General features: G+C 30.7%; 2 protein-coding genes across 2 annotated transcripts; one reads left to right on the top strand and one right to left on the bottom strand.

Moving 5' to 3' along the window:
• The first annotated feature begins 7602 nt into the window (after window positions 1-7602).
• LOC125818515 (pentatricopeptide repeat-containing protein At1g05750, chloroplastic) lies at window positions 7603-9136 on the top strand. Its single transcript, XM_049498001.1, has one exon. The coding sequence runs from the start codon at window positions 7603-7605 to the stop codon at window positions 9124-9126; it is 1524 nt and encodes a 507-aa protein (XP_049353958.1). The 3' UTR covers window positions 9127-9136.
• A 571-nt stretch (window positions 9137-9707) lies between these two features.
• LOC125818519 (protein CLAVATA 3) lies at window positions 9708-10621 on the bottom strand. The gene is made up of 2 exons (XM_049498007.1): window positions 10430-10621; window positions 9708-10108 (listed from the first exon to the last, which is right to left on the bottom strand). The coding sequence occupies exons 1-2, from the start codon at window positions 10550-10552 to the stop codon at window positions 9950-9952; spliced, it is 282 nt and encodes a 93-aa protein (XP_049353964.1). The 5' UTR covers window positions 10553-10621; the 3' UTR covers window positions 9708-9949.
• Between the last annotated feature and the right edge of the window lie 7040 nt (window positions 10622-17661).

Genomic DNA, 17661 nt, shown 5'->3' with positions numbered 1-17661 from the left:
GGCTTCGCCTAGTGAACTAGAAGAGTATGAACAACAATATCGCAACAGAAAACCCAAAACTAACATTCCTAAAAAAGGAAAACAACCTAAGAATATGAAAAAAGAATATCCACCACCAATTCCTTCTTGGAGAGGCACATTGCCTCGAGATGTACAATGGTCTCTCTCTAGACATAATGTTGATGGAAGATTAATCCTAAAAGAAGAAACCATGGAGTATTATGAGTACCTTGAAGCCACACGAGAGAATGGACGTCTCGTGTTAAAACTAATAGATTTGAAAGGTTACAAAAAATGTCATGATCAAAATGATTTTGATGACACTATTCATGAAGATGAAATCACTCGTGATGAGACTATAAATCGAATAGAGAAGAAGAAAAGGATTCAAGAAGAGGCACAAAAGGAATCCAAGATGATTAATAGAGATATTGGAATCAAAAAGAGAAGAGGACATTACTAACAATTTTCAAATGAAGATTGAATGACTTGAAGGGGTAAAACTGTATTTTCCTTTAATGTTGTTTGCTTGGATGTATTTTTTCCTATATTTTAGGTTGTTATATGAGTAACATGTTTGGGAAGTAGAGTGATGTCATTTTTGTCATGCATTATATATAGTATAGTATTTATGTAAAAACTTGTGGCAATTTCTCTCTTTTTTGTATTTTATTTCTATGACCACTTGGTTTCGACTTAATTCATAGCTAATTATACACATGGCCCTGCATAAGTTACGATGTAAAATCCATTAGAAAATAATATATAGATTCTTACATAACTTAACACTAATATAATAATTATTAAGTACTAGCTTTAATTTTAAAATAGTCAGACCATATACATTATAAAATTTTCATGAATTATTTTGTTTCCTTATATAGCTATCCAAATTATTTTTATGACAAATTTCAATTTTCACTACTAAAAAAAAACTCAAACAAACCTTTGGAGGTCGGTGTTGTCCTGATTTATTTTATTAAAAAATAATTAAAAATTATTTTTTGATTTTTTTGAAGGTCAATTTTTTTAGTAGTGTCCTCAAACCAAACGACGATAAAACAAAACACATATATAATTGTATAAAATGGATATTCTTTTAGACTATTTTGTTGTCTAATTAACGAAATTTTAGGCCAATATTAATTCTATTTTTGAATTGATAGCAAGTAATTAAATAATTTTTTGTATGTTACACGTCGCAAACATATAGAAATTTACAAAAATGAGCCACTGCAATAAAAATTATCCTCCTTTTTTTTTAACCCAACTATAGAGCCTAAACATGATTGGATTAGTGAGTCCACATAGAATTAAAGAAATGATTTGTCAAAAGTAAAATCTATAATAGAGGTGTTTGATTCAATTGGTGAAATTTCCAATGTTATGAACAACTTTATGAAAGTATATAAGATCAAAACTAATGAAGGATTTAGTACTATTATAAAAGGTAACAAAGTTAAAATAAGTGAAATAGAATTTGAGAGGGAGGATTTCAATTAAAAAAAATACCTTTTACTATCTCTCAACTTTTCTTGTTACATCTTGCAAGTGTCATCATGTGAAACTTTTCACAAAAGAAATATTCTTTCCGATTGGTTAATGATCCTATTTGTATGTTGATTATGAATAAATTATTCAGAAGAAGAATAAAAAGAAAGATAACAAGAAGATGATTAGCTGCAAGTTGATTGACATATCTTCTTTGGAGAAAAATGAAATCTATTGGGAAGAGTTTTTCTATTTTGCCTTTCCTCTCCTTTTCTTTTCTTTTCTTTCTGAGAGAATATAAAAGAAAAAATATTTGCGACGACAAACAAGTAATTGAAGGATAGCAAACATTAACTAGTGTTACACGTAAGTCTAACACGTTTCATCTGAAAAATTAATATTGATCTCGAAATAAGTAAATAAACGAGCAAGAGTATAAATTTGTTGATATTTAAACGATACAAACAAATACAGTTACATGTACCACCAAAGTAAGTTAAGGGTGTTCTGTAGCAGATATTAACTAGTGTTACATGCAAGTCTAAACGTTTTATCTAAAAAATTATTATTGATCTCTGAGTAAACAAATAAATTGGCAAGTGTATAAACTTGATGATATTTGAATAATACAAACAAATACAGTTACGTGCACTGCCAAAGTAAGTTAACGGTGTTCTTTGTTAGAGTTACGTGTACTGCCAAAGGAAATCAAATTCACATCTTGCGAACGATCGATATTGTGACACCTCAGCTGAACATAAGAAGTATCACATCAGCAAAACACAGAAGAGATGTTGGGTATATAAGTAAGCAGGCCTTACCAACTAGTGACGCATTTTAAAGTCGTGCGGGTCTAGACCCAAATCAGACAATATCACTAGTAGGCTTGGTAGTTACAAATGGTATCAGAGCCACTCCTGTGTCAGCCTTGTCGTCGATGTGGGCCAAAGTTCAACTGAGTTTAGGCAAATCCGATTAGGCGGGGCAAACCTCAGTGCTGAGTCTAGGCAAATCCTATTCGTTGGGGTAAACCTCAGCGAGGACGCTTAGTCCGTAGAGGGGGTGTATGTGACGCTTCAACTTAAGATAAGAAGTACCACATCGACAAAACACAAGAGAGATATGTTGAATATATAAGTAAGCAGGCCTTACCAACTATTGACACATTTTAAAGTCGTGCAGGCCTAGGCCCAAAGCAGATAATATCACTAGCAGGCTGAGCCGTTACAGATATGAACTCCCCCCCTATTCCTCCCTTCCCCGCACGTTATAGACTGAATATTTGGAGAGTAAACAATATAAAGTTGGGGACCCAACATCCAAAATAATGAATTGAGATAGATTTGACTCTGATATCAAACAAATTGAAAACAAGGGTAAAATCAATAGGCAAAGCTTTGAGAAATAAAGGATTATTTATTGCTCAATTCAAATTGCTAAAACCAAGAACACATATTTCTTTCCGAGAGAACATACAAGGAAAATAAGTGTGACAAATATGTAATTGAAAGATAGAAAATAAATTGACATCTCTTAACTTTCCTTCTTGCAACTTGCAAGTATCATCATGTGAAACTTTTAACAAAAGAAATATTCTTTCCAACCAATCAATGATCCTTTTTGTACGTTGATTATGAATAAATCACTCTGAAACAAAAAAGAAAAAATAACCCGAAGATGATTAGCTGCACGTTGATTGACATATCTTCTTAATAGAAAAATGAAATATATTATGAAGAACTTGTTATCTTTTTCTATTTTGCCTTCCCTCTTCTTTTCTTTTCTCTCAGGGAGAATATAAAAGGGAAAATATGTACGACGACAAACAAGTAATTGAAGGATAGATTACTTTAACTAATGTTACACGCAAGTCTAAAACATTTCATCTGAAAAATTGATATTGATCTCTGAATAAGTAAATAAACGGGTACGTGTATAAATTTTGTTGATAACTTGATATTTGAATGTTATAAACAAATAAGTTGCGTGTACCGCTAAAGTAAGTTAAGGTTGTTCTATAGCAGACGTTAACTAGTATTACACGCAAGTCTAACACATTTCATCTGAAAAATTAATACGGCCACTTAATTCGCAAATAAACTGGCAAGTGTATAAATTTGCTGGTATTTGAATGATACAAACTAATACAGTTATGTGTACCGCCAAAGTAAGTTAAGGGGATTCTTTGTTAGAGTTACGTGTACCACCAAAGAAAATCAAATTCTCATCCTGTGAACATATGAACTCCACCACCCCCTTTCCTCTCCCCCCCTTCCCGCACGTCTAGAACTGAATATTTGAAGAGTGAACAAAATAAAATTAGGGATCCAAACATCAAAAATAATGAATTGAGATGGGTTCGATTCTGATCCCAAATATATTGAAAACAAGGGTAAAATCAATAGACAAAGCTTTTAGAAAGAAATGATTTTTTTACCACTCCATTCAAATTGCTAAAACCAAGAAGACCTAGTTCTTTCCAAGAGAAGATACAAGGAAAATAAATACATCAAATACGTAATTGAAAGATAGCAAGCATTAATGTCTCACAAAAGTTTAACACATTTCATTTTAAAAAGCTGGGATTGATTTATGAATAAACAAACAAATTGACACATATATAAAATTGTTGATAATTGCATTGTAGAAACAAATATAGTTTCACATATCCCAAAGTAAATGCTACACTAAATTAGGTATAACCTAAAGCCGTAAGATTTAGGAAAACTCTCTACTTATATATATGTGTGTCTATATCGTTTTAAGAAGGTATCAAAGTTTGGTTTATCAGTAAATGATTTCCCCATCGGACACATTACCATCAATGAACCAAATTTAGACGGACTTCATAAGAAATTAGCAATTTTTTGATAATTTTGTTTTTTCATTAGTTTTTTATCAGCTTGAAGAACCAATATATATAGCAAAGCAAATTAACCCTTTGGCTCCAAAAGCATTCCTTGCATTGATGACATTGAGAATACAACAAAACTATTGTTCATTCTTGAGCTTTCTTAGTATTAATAAGTAATAAAAAGGATAACTTTGCATCAAATCTATTTAATTCCATACTTACATTTTTGTTTCCTTTTTTTCCCCCTTTGTTGGGCCAAAAACAACAAAAATAGAAGAAACATGAAACCATATACTACCCTTTATTAAAAACTTGGACATAGAGCTAAAACAAAATAAATATTACATAATCATAAAGTCTTTGGTTTCTTAGGACCAGCTAGAACTCCTCTTAGCTCCCAATCAACATACTTTTCATTAATTTTATCTGCATAATTGTCAAAAGTGAAAATTTATGTCAATTAGTGAAATTTCTAATGTTATGGACAACTCTAATGAAGGATTTAGTACTATTATAAAAGGTAACAAAATTAAAACAAGTGAAATAGAATTTGAGAGATTTAGTACTATCAAAAATTCAAAATTAAAACAAGTGAAATATAATTTGAGAGAGAGGATTTCATTAAAAAGATACCTTTAAATATCACTCAAACTTTTCATCTTGCAACTTGTAAGTGTCATCATGTGAAACTTTTCACAAAAGAAATATTCTTTCAAACCGATCAATGATCCTTTTTCAATACTAGTTACGAAGAAATCACTCAGAAGAAGAAAAAAAAGAAAAATTAACACAAAGATGAATAGTTGCAAGTTGATTGGCATTTCTTCTTAGGAGAAAAATGAGATCAATTGTGAAGAACTTGTTTTCTTTTTGAGTTTTGCCTTTCCTCTCCTTTTCTTTCTTTCTGAGAGAATATAAAAGGGGAAATATGCACGACGACAAACAAGTAATTGAAGGATAGTAGACATTAACTAGTGTTACACACAAGTCTAACACGTTTCATTTGAAAAAATCGATATCAATCTCTCAATATGTAAATAAACGGACACCTGCATAAATTTACTGATAATTGAATGATACAAACAAATATAGTTGCGTGTACCGCTAAAACAAGTTAAGAGTCTTCTATAGCATACATTAACTAGTGTTACACGTAAGTCTAACACGTTTCATATGAAAATAATAATCGATCTTTGAATAAACTGGCAAGTGTATAAAATTGTTGATATTTGAATGATACAAAAAAATACAGTTACGTGTACACCGTCAAAGTAAGTTAAGGGTGTTTTGTGTTAGAGTTACACATACCGCCAAAGAAAATAAAACTCACATCTTGTGAATGATATTGACTCCACCACCCCCTATCCCCCCCTCCCCGCACGTCTAGAACTAAAAATTCAGAGAGTGAACAATATAAAATCGGGAATTCAACACTGAAAATAATGAATTGAGATAAATTTGACTTTGATGTCAAATATATTGAAAATAAGGGTAAAATCAATAGGTAAAACTTTGAGTAAGAAAGGATTTTTTTAACTTCTCAATTCAAATTGCTAAAACCAAGAAGACCTAGCTCTTTCCGAGAGAAGATACAAGGAAAATAAGTACGAAAAATACGTAATTAAAAAATAGCAAGCATTAATATCTCACGAAAGCTTAGCACTTTTCATTTAAAAATGTTAGGATTGATCTATGAATAAACAAATAAATTGGCATATGTATAAATTGTTGATAATTGAATTGTAGAAACAAATATAGTTCCACCTCCAAAGCTAGCATTTATCTTTGAATAGACAAATGAATTGGCAAGTGTCTAAAATTATTGATATTTGAATTGTACAACTAAATATAGTTTCACATATCCCAAAGTAAATGAAACACTTAATTAGGTGTTACCCAAAGCCGCAAGATTCAAGTAAACTCTCTAGTTGTCCGTATGTGTGTCTATTTTGCTTTAAGAAGATATCCGAGCGAGATTTTAAATAAAAACCTTTCAATTTTTACTAATTCTTTTATTGTTGTGTTGTGTACTTGACAACAACAGTGAGGGCTGTCAGCGACAACTTTGTTAAGGAAACACTCAAGAGAGATCCCTTCATTTTTTTATTACTAATTAAATTTGAATAACATCAATTGATAATGGAAAAATTATCATTATGATTATCATTAACAACACCCTCATATTTTATTTGTGAAATTTGAAATTTGATGATAATAAATTCCTTCATTTAATTTTATTTGTTCACTATATTGAAAATTAATGTCCATTTTAATTTGACATTTGAAAAAATCAAGAGATAACTTGTCATTTATTTCCTAATTTTTCTTTATTATTTAAGTATAGTCATTTTCCAAAATATCGAAGCTATTGCAATCAAAAAGTGATGAAGTAAAATTGGGATTATATCTATTGCTCTTTAAGAAGAGTGCCAAGTCAATATTGGATCGGTAAATAGCCAAAAAAAAGATTTAAATTATGGGGATTGAAAACTGGTTATTTATGAAATTTCTATTTGTGAATTCTAAAACAACATCCACTAATCACTTTTGTTGTTGTCTTTGAAATTACTGTCATAAAATTCAATTTTCATAAGTGAAGCTTTAAAAATTTACATCTGCAATTTAAAACTTCATAACATCGATCAACTTTTTTACCACCACAATAATTGAAAAGTGACTATTTTGTAGTTCTCTATTTATGAATTCTAAAATAGCATTTACTTATTACTTTTAATGTAATTTGTTCATAGGTTTCGAATTTCACGAGCAAAATTCTATGACAATATTTGAAGTTTTACCATGAACTCTCACCGTGCAATTGGAAACTCTACAATTATGGCTATATTTTAAATCAAAGTGGCTATATGTGATTCTCTATTTGTAGTTTTGTTCATAGGTTTCGAATTTCACAAGCAAAATTCTATGACAATATTTGAAGTTTTACCATGAACTCTCACCGTGCAATTAGAAACTCTACAATTTTGGCTATATTTTAAATCAAAGTGGCAATATGTGATTCTCTATTTGTAGTTCTGAAATAACACTTACTACTACTTTTATTTGATTTTATTTCATAGATTTCAAATTTCACGGGTAAAACTTTATAACAATATCCTGAAGTTTCGTTATGAACTTTCATTCGGTGCAATTTGAAACTCTACGATAGCGGCTATCTTATTTAATGAGAGTGGTTATTTTTCACTAATAACAACTTTTATATTTAGGATATGTCTCCAACTGTAATTTGAAAATATGCAATGGCCCTTCCCGCCTTTAATGTCACTGCCGCCACCACTCCGCCATCGCTGTCGCCGCCGCTACAACTCCCCCAGCTCCATAATAAAAACTCCGCCTCCGCCGCCACCTACCGCAGCAATAATGACTCTACAGCTTCATGGACCTCGTTAATTGCCCGTCACTGCAAAAACGGCCGTTTAATCGAGGCGGTTTCCGAGTTCACTCGCATGAGGAATTCCGGCGTTGAGCCTAACCACATTACCTTCGTTACTCTTCTCTCCGGCTGTGCTCATTTTCCTGCTCAAGCTCTGTCTCTTGGCTCTGCTCTTCACGGGTATGCTAGAAAACTCGGGTTGGATACTCAGAATGTGAAAGTGGGTACTGCTGTTATTGACATGTATTCGAAGTTTGGACTTGTGGGGCTTGCGAGATTGAGTTTTGATCATATGGGTGTTAAGAATAAGGTGACTTGGAACACCATGGTTGATGGTTACATGAGAAATGGGGATTTCAAGAATGCGGTTAAGGTGTTCGATGAAATTCCTGAGAGAGATGTTATTTCCTGGACGGCTTTGGTTGGTGGATTTGTCAAGAATGGGCTTTTTGAAGAAGGTTTAGTATGGTTTCGAGAAATGCAGTTATCTGGGGTTGAGCCTGATTATGTAACGATGATTTCAGTGCTTTCGGCTTGTGCTAATTTGGGTACTCTTGGTATAAGCCTATGGCTACACCGGTTTATCCTGCGACGTGAATTTAAGGATAATGTTCGTGTTAATAACTCGTTAATCGACATGTACTGTAGGTGTGGATGCCTAGAATTGGCGTGTCAGGTGTTTGATAGAATGACCGAGAGAAGCTTGGTTTCGTGGAATTCAACCATTGTTGGATTAGCAGTCAATGGGCACGCGGTAGATGCTCTACAATATTTTGATTTGATGCAAAATGAAGGTTTTCAACCGGATGCAGTGACCTTTACAGGAGTTCTCACGGCATGTAGCCATGCTGGTTTAGTCGAAAAAGGGTTGAAGTATTTCAAAGCAATGAAGAGAGTTCATAGGATTACTCCTAGGATTGAACACTACGGGTGTATAGTTGACCTTTACAGTCGTGCTGGAAGACTGGAAGATGCATTAGGCATTATTAAGAATATGCCCATGAAGCCAAATGAAGTTATATTGGGGTCTATATTAGCTGCTTGTCGAAATCTTAGCGATGTAAGATTAGCTGAAAGGCTAATGCATTATATCTACAAATTGGATCCGGATGGAGATTCAAATCACGTGCTGCTTTCTAATATATATGCTGCAGTGGGAAGTTGGCGTGGAGCTAGTACTGTGAGGAAGAAAATGAAGGCACTCGGGATTCAAAAGAGACCGGGAATTAGTTCTATTGAGGTTGATGGTGTCCTTAATGAATTTGTGGCCGGAGATAGATCACATATACATGCAGAGCAGGTTTACGCAATGCTTGAGCATTTGTCAGGTGAGTTAAAAGTGTCTGGATATGTTGAAGATGATTTTAGTGAATTATATGAATGTGGTTAATTACTTTCATATTTGTACATCATTATAAAGAAGATTAGTTTTTTGCTTTGTACTTGGCTGATCAAGTTATGTAGTTGAGCTTGTATTTAATCATTTGAAATAAGTTTAAAAATCAAGCTTTTCTATAGGACTTACAATAGGTCCTATACATGTGTCTTCTTCCTAAACTGATTCGGAAACAACCTCACAATATTCACAAGGTAGGTTAAGGTTCCGTACATACTACCCTTCCCAGACCCCACAACCCTACTTGTAGGACTACACTAGGTATTTGTTGTTGTTGTACCTCAACTGATTGTCCTTCTCACTAGGATGTACTGTCAGAGTTTGGCTTGTCGGTAAAGGATTTCTCCGTCTGAAACATTACCAATCAACAAGCCAAATTCGAACGGATTTTGTCAAAAACTTCCATAGGGGATTTCCTTAAGAAATTGGCAATTTTTTAGTAGGGTCTTCTTTTTTCTCATCATCTTTTATCAGCTTGAAGAATCAATATCCAGGAAATTAACCCTTTAGCTCGAAAAACATTCTTTGGATCGATGACATTGAGAGTACAGCAAAAACTAATGTTCATTCTTGGTTTTTTTTAGTACTAGTAATAAAAAAGACAACTTTGCATCAAACTATATACATACCAGGGAGACTTGAAATCCTAATATTCCAACTTAGCTAGCCTAAAGCCTAAGCCCATACTTACATTTTTGTTTCTTTTGTTTTTTCCTTTCTATTGGGCCAAAAACAACAAAAACAGAAACATGAAACCATATACTACCCTTTACTAAAAACTTGAACATAGAGCTAAAACAAAATTAATATTGCATGATCATGGAGTCTTAGGTTTCTTAGGACTAGCACCATTGTGATGCAATGGATCAGGACCAGCTGGAACTCCTCTTAGCTCCCAATCAGCAAACTTCTCATTAATCTTCTCTGCATGCTTGTAGTATACCTTTCCAAATGCAGCCCACTGTTTTTCTAAAACCTGCATGCACATATAGTTTTAAAGGATTAGTACTTAGTCATGGAAATCTAAGCGATGATTCACTTGTCCCCTTGTCCATAGAGACTTTGGGTCATTCAACCGAAACGACTCCCCCTAGATAGCCACCCCCTTTCTCTCTTTTGACAACCTCGTGGATGATCGAAATAAGGAAAGTAACAAAAAACAGGGCAGTAAAGACTCGGGAAGTAGCCTCTAACCTTCTTATTTCTTTAATAATACTTCTTATTTTAACCAGGTAAGCTTATAATGAATAGACAATAGTAAAAGATAGTATGAGAATAAGATGAAAGTGATAAGAACCTTTCTGTTTAGGAGTTTCACAGGAGCAACTTCCTTTAGAGATAGACCATGAGATTCTTGAATTACTAAAAAGCAGATCAGCAAGACAAAGAGAGTGAAATGTTTGGCATTGATCACAGACATTTTTCAAGAAGAAAATGAAAAGCAAGTTCTTGATCTAAGTGAGTAAAGAAACAAAATGGATCAAAGTTATTGAGTGCATGAGAAGTGAAGTTAGTAACAGCCAATTTATAGAACAAAAGAAAATGATGAGCCATGCAGCCATTATTGTATATCATAAGTATACTTTTTATGATATGACAGTGCAGTTCTGAAATCCTCTACATGCTGAGGCAATACATAAAGATGAGCTCATCTCAGTAATTATTTGATTCTTTCAATTTTACTTTGCTCAAAGAAAATAGTTAGGGGCTTTGGTTAAAGGGATTAGGTGGATTATTTTGGTATAAATAATGAGATTAAATTTATCTTGTGTTTGGTTTGAGTTAACAATAACAACGACAACAACATATCGGTGTAATTTCTCAAGTGAAGTTTGAGGAGGGTGAGAGACCTTACCCCCCTGCCTTTATAGGGTAGAGAGGTTGTTTTTTTGTTTGAGTTACTTATTAATTAAAATCAGTATTGTTTTTATATCAACATTTTGGTATATAACTTATCTCATATAGAATGTGGTTATCTAGATTAATCCTGGTTTTGACCCAAATGAGGGAGATAAGGGATTCTTGGGATAAATTGTGGGTATTTGATTCCGTGTTTGGTACTTCTTTGTTAAGTTTACGTGACACACTTTTCATTTTAGTTTGTTCTAAATAAAAAAAGATTAGTAAAAATAATAAACTAATGCGATAATCGAAACACAAAAACTAACATGTAGTAACAGAAATACGAAACACAAGAAACTATGGGAATACTGCTAATACTACTTTTATGAAAGAAAAAATAGCTACAAAACACCAAACTATCACCAATTTCAGTAGTAGGATAGTGAATTTCAAATATTAAATGGTTAAATTAGACACAATTTGGACAATATTTGATTAAAGTATAGAAAACAATATTGTATAAAAAAAATTAAACTTAGAAAAAGGATTATATTTGGCATCAAACTGTACTTAGTAATTCTGTAATGAAAGTACTATAAACCAATGATAATTAAGATATTGTGACGTAGTGATCATATAATAGTACTATATTGGTAGCTGCACATAAGACCCATACAACTCTCAGTTTTAGTTATGCTAATTAGATTCCCACCAAGTACTGAACTATGGGATCTCTTTCACTGTCACTTTCTCTCTCTATACCATATTTTTAAAATTTGTGTCCAATCAATTATCGACCATAACATATTTAGTATAATATTATAAATAAGAATTGGAGAAAGTAGATGTACGCAAACTTTATTTGTATATTTGTAAGGTAGAGACGTTGTTTGCGATGAACTTTGGCTCAAAGAAATTATTTTTCATCACGATTTAAAAAAAATATCAAAGTAATTATGATGAAAATAATGAAGAAAGAAAAGTACCGAAAGTAAACATAATAAAATAACTAAGGTAGAGAAATTACATGTGTAATAAACTTGAATAATAGGATATTGCTAGCATAATAATAATAATTTTGATAAAATACTATATATGTGCTCCGGATTAGAATTATGTTCCTTCACTAGAAAGAAAGAAGTCGCTCGACTACTTATTTATGTCTATCTTAATCATCGACCTTCATGCTCTTATTCAATTAAAAATGTCTAAGGTCTCTCTACCTCTTCTCAGACCAATCACCGTCAACTTCTTGAACCTCTTCATTAGAGCCTAGCATTTGAATTACTTCTTCACATATTTAAATTATCTCGATTTTTATTTTCACATCTTATCCTCATAAAGGCAACTTTCGCATTGTCTCCTTATACATATATATATCCTTCTAAGCATCCCTATTTATGTTATCTTCATCTACTGAACATTAATTTCTTTCACTAATGAAACACTCAACCTCATACGACCATACAACATAGTCAAAGCCAATTTATAAAACTTACTTTTAAATTTGATCGAATAATAACACATAAATTAAAACGAAGAAGAAAATAATATATATATTTTTTACTGCAATAACAAGACAGAGTGACGGCTTGTTGTCTGAAAATAACTGCACCTACTCTATCTTATCACAAGAATATATAGATAGTAGGACTTTTTCATGCAAAAGGACACCTGCCCAACCCAATAGGAAAATTTGAGGATAAATTTTTGACATTTGAAGTATAGTAGCAGTAGTAAATATATTGCTGACAATATCTTAAAAGAAGTGTAATCATTACTTAGATATGATTATTCTCTTATTTCCTTCGTTTTAATTTATTTATCTAATCTTTAATTTATAAGGTTTAATTTTTTTTTAGATGTTTGAAATTATTATTATGACATAAATTAATTAGAATCAGGGTTGGAGCTATCCTTGTCTGAGGAGTGTCAAACGATACATTTTCGTCGAAAAATAATTACATTATATAGCTAAGTCAAATTTTGATTATATATATATATTGACATCTCGTGACGCAAAGTAAAGAGATAACACAACAGATAAGGGCAACAAAAAGTCTCAATGGTCGGTTGTTTGATCCTAGCTCAAGTTTTAACTTCAGCGTTGTTCTTTTATATTTGAGACAATAAATTATATTGTCTAATTTTGACAGCTCTCGATTAAAATTTTAAATCCATCACTAAATCAAATATATAGAAAAACTTATTTCATCGGACTTTAGTATGAATATCAAATATATATCAAAATAATAAGAAAAAAGAAATGGGAGCTATATTACTTATTAGCATCATATCAAGATCTATGGTTGATTGATGATATAATATATACTAGTACCTTTTGCAGCTACTTGCACTGCTGGATTCTCTAATATAAATAAACATCACATCAATAAGTCAAGGAAATAAAAAAAGCTCACAATCGATTGATCTAAAAAAAAAAAACTTTCATTTTAAAAAGAATATTTATTTATTTTTTAGCATTTTTTAAATTAATTTTATATATTACGTATTTAAAATTACAAGATTATATGATATTATGATATATTTAATGTGTCTTTAATTTAATACCACAAAATTTATAAATTAATTTTACTTTCTCAAATTTTATACTAAATTAAAATAAGATAAATAAATTAAAACGAGCAGTTAGAAAATTGGATAATTCATAATTAACCAGAAAGACAGAGTAGAGACCTTTAGTTGATGCTTTGGATTGACCTTCTGAAACACTAGCCAGCTATTAGACGGCTTTACTGTCACTTTCATTTTTTTATTTTTTATTTTAAATTTACGTTTTTTTTATAATTAACTTCATCCGATATTTGGTACCTACGATGGAATATAATCAATTTGGATTCTCGTTGCGTAGGGCCCCTTATCATAGACTTGAATCTAAGACTTCTAATTAAAAGAGAAACATTCTCATAGTAGTGGAGCAAGAATATCGACTAAGATGTGTCAAAATATTAAGTAAAATCGTGTAGATGTGTCAATATGTAATATATATATATATATATATATATATTAGCTACACAATATAATTTTTCGATGAAGAGGTGTCGACCAACACCCCTTAATACAACCTTTTCATCTCCATCGTTTGTACCACATTCTTTCATGATAAAATTTACTCTTTTCACTAATGGTGTATCTGCCCCTAATTCACAAACAGTAAAGCAGTTATTCCTATTATTAAAATGGTAAAAAAATAAAATAATACATAGAGTGTTTAAAATCCAAGTTAGGATTAATTTGGAAGTACTCCCTCCGTCCCTTTTTAGTTGTCCACTTTAGAAATGGCACACAGATTAAGGCAACAATGATTAGCACAGTGAAGTTATAATTTTACCCTTATGACAACTTTTCACTTCAAAATTACAACCACTTATTTGAATTAAAGTGAAATAAATTGGAGGAAAACAACATACACTTTTACAATTTTCAAGAAGTGTAAATAAGGGTATAATAGGAAAAAAATTGTTGTCCTTTCTTGATTTGTCAAAATGGATAACTAAATAGGGACAACCAAAAAAGGAAATATGGACAAGTAAATAGGGACGGAGGGAGTACAAAGACTATGCCAAAAAAGGAAAAAATAAGAAGAAGAGAGGAACCTAGGATTGTATGTAAGTTGACATATATACAACTTGCAGTTTCTGTTAAACTTTAGATTCCCAAATAAATAGTAGTTGTACTATATCCTTGTACCAATATAAATTGAGGGATGATTTGAGTCTATCGTATTTAACTAAAAATCTCAAATTTAAATTCTTAAAAATAAAAATATCTTATTAGTAACTGCCCGCAAATACATGAATTTAAATTTAATGAAATCACAATACAAATACTAAAACAATAAAAAAAAAAAAAAAAATATATATATATATATATAAAGTTCTGGAAGAATATCCTACTTACATCATTGGAAAGATATGATGCAATTGATTCCAGCAAAAGGCAAATTTGATGATTTTTCAAGCTGGCAAACACTAATATATGGAGCAGATATATACTTGTTTTTTTGTTTCCGCCTAGTGCTTGGTATCCATATTAGAGCTCGATTAAATTTGGGTTTGCACAAAAAAGTGTCACGTTAAAGGTAAAATACTCTCTAACGAAGACGACTTCTAACTCAAATTCTGATTAAAAATAAAAAAGTAATTACTAATTACCAATTTACCACGAACTTTATTTATGCAATAGTGATAGTGGTCAAATTGATTTTGATGTACAAAGTTAAAAGTTGAGTGACACGCCATTTACACACATTTGATCGAAAATAACAAAAATATTAATTTTTATTTTATTTGGGATCAACCAGGCAACCACCTCTGAATAATTAGTTGACAATCTCGATTAGTTAATATATTTGGGACCCAACTCGTAGTTAGAGTACTAATTTTGTGAAATTTAAATGTTGAAAATTAAATTAGAAAGAGAATTCGTCATAGTTGAATAAGCTTGAAGAAGGGAGTTTAAATTTTGAATTTTATTTTTATTTTGTGTGTGAAATTTTTTTGAAATAGGTGTTGTTTAGACTTGTTGGAATAGTTAATACAAGGAAATTATCTATAAAATTTGAAGTTATTTGATGGAGATTCGATTAACTGATTTTGAATAATTGCAACTCAAAATCACAGAAAAATATATATGTTTTTATAGCGAATGTATTGTATACCTTGATAAAATGTATATATATCTAGGATTGCAACTAAATTTGGATTAGCATATTTTAGGGAGCAACACTTTTAACATGATTTTTTATTTTATTTTAGGGGCTCAAGCCCTTGACATATTGATTAAGAAAGTAGGGTAGTGTTATGTAGACTTTACCCTTACTATGAAAGATAGAAAAATTGTTTTCGATCGATGCTCAGTTGTAATTTTTACTACCACAAATTATAAAAGCGCCAGCCTTCACATATGCTAGAAAGATATCGCCCATGATTTGTCGTATTCAAACTAATATCAGTTCAAATTATTTCATGAATAAAATGTGATTAACCAACCAATGTATGACCAATGATGCTCTCTTCTAGCTTTACCTACATGGCAAGAGAAAAATTAAACTAAGGTGGAAAATATCCCGTCACATTGAGAAATAGAACTGATATAGTATTAGTTAATGGTTCGAGAAATTCAATACTACTATTCTTGAACAGCTTGGAGTTGTGCCTTCTTTTTGTACTACTATTGATGTGAATATATATAATGACCAAAATTGGATTAAATTGTCAACTATTCCCTTTGGAAATATAGAATTGACTACTGATTTTAAAGAAAATATTGGAGTTATATTTTTCTTCATTCAAGAGTTCTTACGTATTTTCATGCCTTTTTTAAGATCAAGAAAAATGAACAAATTCCTTTTCTTAAGAATACATACAAGATTCGCAACTATAAAAAAAGACATTTTCAAGTTTTTGTTTTTTTGATGCTTTTTTTTTTTGTATCCAGAAAGAGAAAAACAAATAAAAAATGATATAATTCTTTCCTATGATTGCCAATTACACAATTATAGTCTATAGTTACTGAAAAAATCTCTACCAATAGATGCCTTATCCTTATCTTTAGCAGAATAAAAAAGAGAATATTTCTTATTCAAAATTATAAGATATCGATAATTTCTGCTAAAACACATAACTTTTTTATAGTAGTATTATTTGTCAACTAGTTAACTAATTCGCGCTTCACGCGGCCAATTAAAATCTTATATATTCTATGAAATAATATTTTTCTTTGAATATCTATATTAAAAAAATTCAATTATTAAATAAATTTAATTAAATTTTTAATAATGATCACGTATTCAAATTCTCTTCACAATTGTGCAGTTCTAATGTATTCAAATATTTTAACCGCATTTTTTAGATATTTAGTTGTATATACACATTCAACATTTTCTTTTATTTTGAGAAATATTATAAAAATATTATTACTTTATTTGAGTTCAATCTTTAATATAATCATGTGATGCGGATCACATTGTGTTTTGCTATTAAATATATTTTTTTATTTTAAAAACCATCATATTTCATTGCATATAATTATGGTTAAGTACTTTACATTCGTTTAAAAACAAATTATTTTAGTGTATGTACAGATTGACTTCGTTAAGATTATTGCATAATTTTCTACTGAAATAGGTGGTCACAAATGTGGTGGAAATAATGCTCGTTTGAATTGACTTTTATTGTTGGACTTATAAGTCAAAAGTAATAAGTTAAATTTTGTAATTTATGATTTTTGACTTACTTTTATCACTTTAGCTTAAAATCAAGTTCTTCTAAGTACTTTTTAAATTTTCTAAACACTCCAAAAGTGCTTAAAAGTTATCTTTAGCATAAAAACACTTAAAATAAGTTAATTCAAATAGTTATTATTTCCACCACTAATACTCATTTTTCTGTGATTTTCATATAAACCAAAAAATAAAAAAATTAGTTGGTTATTTTATCATAAATTTTGTAATTAGTTGAACGTAATACAAACGAATTATACTATATATTATATATATATCACATGCATGCATTCAAAGAAAAGAAAATCAGAAAAAAAAAAGTTGAATTTATCAATATAATATACCGTGAACCACAATAGTATTCGTTAGAAATTACAATTAGTATACTCCTCTAATGTCCATCTCCTTATTAAAGAGAAAAGTTACATGAAAATGAATTTAAA

This window comes from Solanum verrucosum, unplaced genomic scaffold (assembly GCF_900185275.1).
Source record: "Solanum verrucosum unplaced genomic scaffold, falcon-dt-bn FXZP01000462.1, whole genome shotgun sequence".
NCBI lineage: Eukaryota > Viridiplantae > Streptophyta > Magnoliopsida > Solanales > Solanaceae > Solanum > Solanum verrucosum.
Note: the sequence above shows the minus strand (reverse complement) of the source record. Positions and strands in the feature narration are given on the sequence as shown.

Coding starts and splice junctions, on each gene's coding strand:
- LOC125818515 (XM_049498001.1), top strand. CDS start 7,603: ATGGCCCTTCCCGCCTTTAATGTCACTGCCGCCACCACTCCGCCATCG.
- LOC125818519 (XM_049498007.1), bottom strand. CDS start 10,552: ATGTCTGTGATCAATGCCAAACATTTCACTCTCTTTGTCTTGCTGATC. Junction 10,109..10,429: donor TGAAACTCCTAAACAGAAAG/GTTCTTATCACT, acceptor ATGTGCATGCAG/GTTTTAGAAAAACAGTGGGC.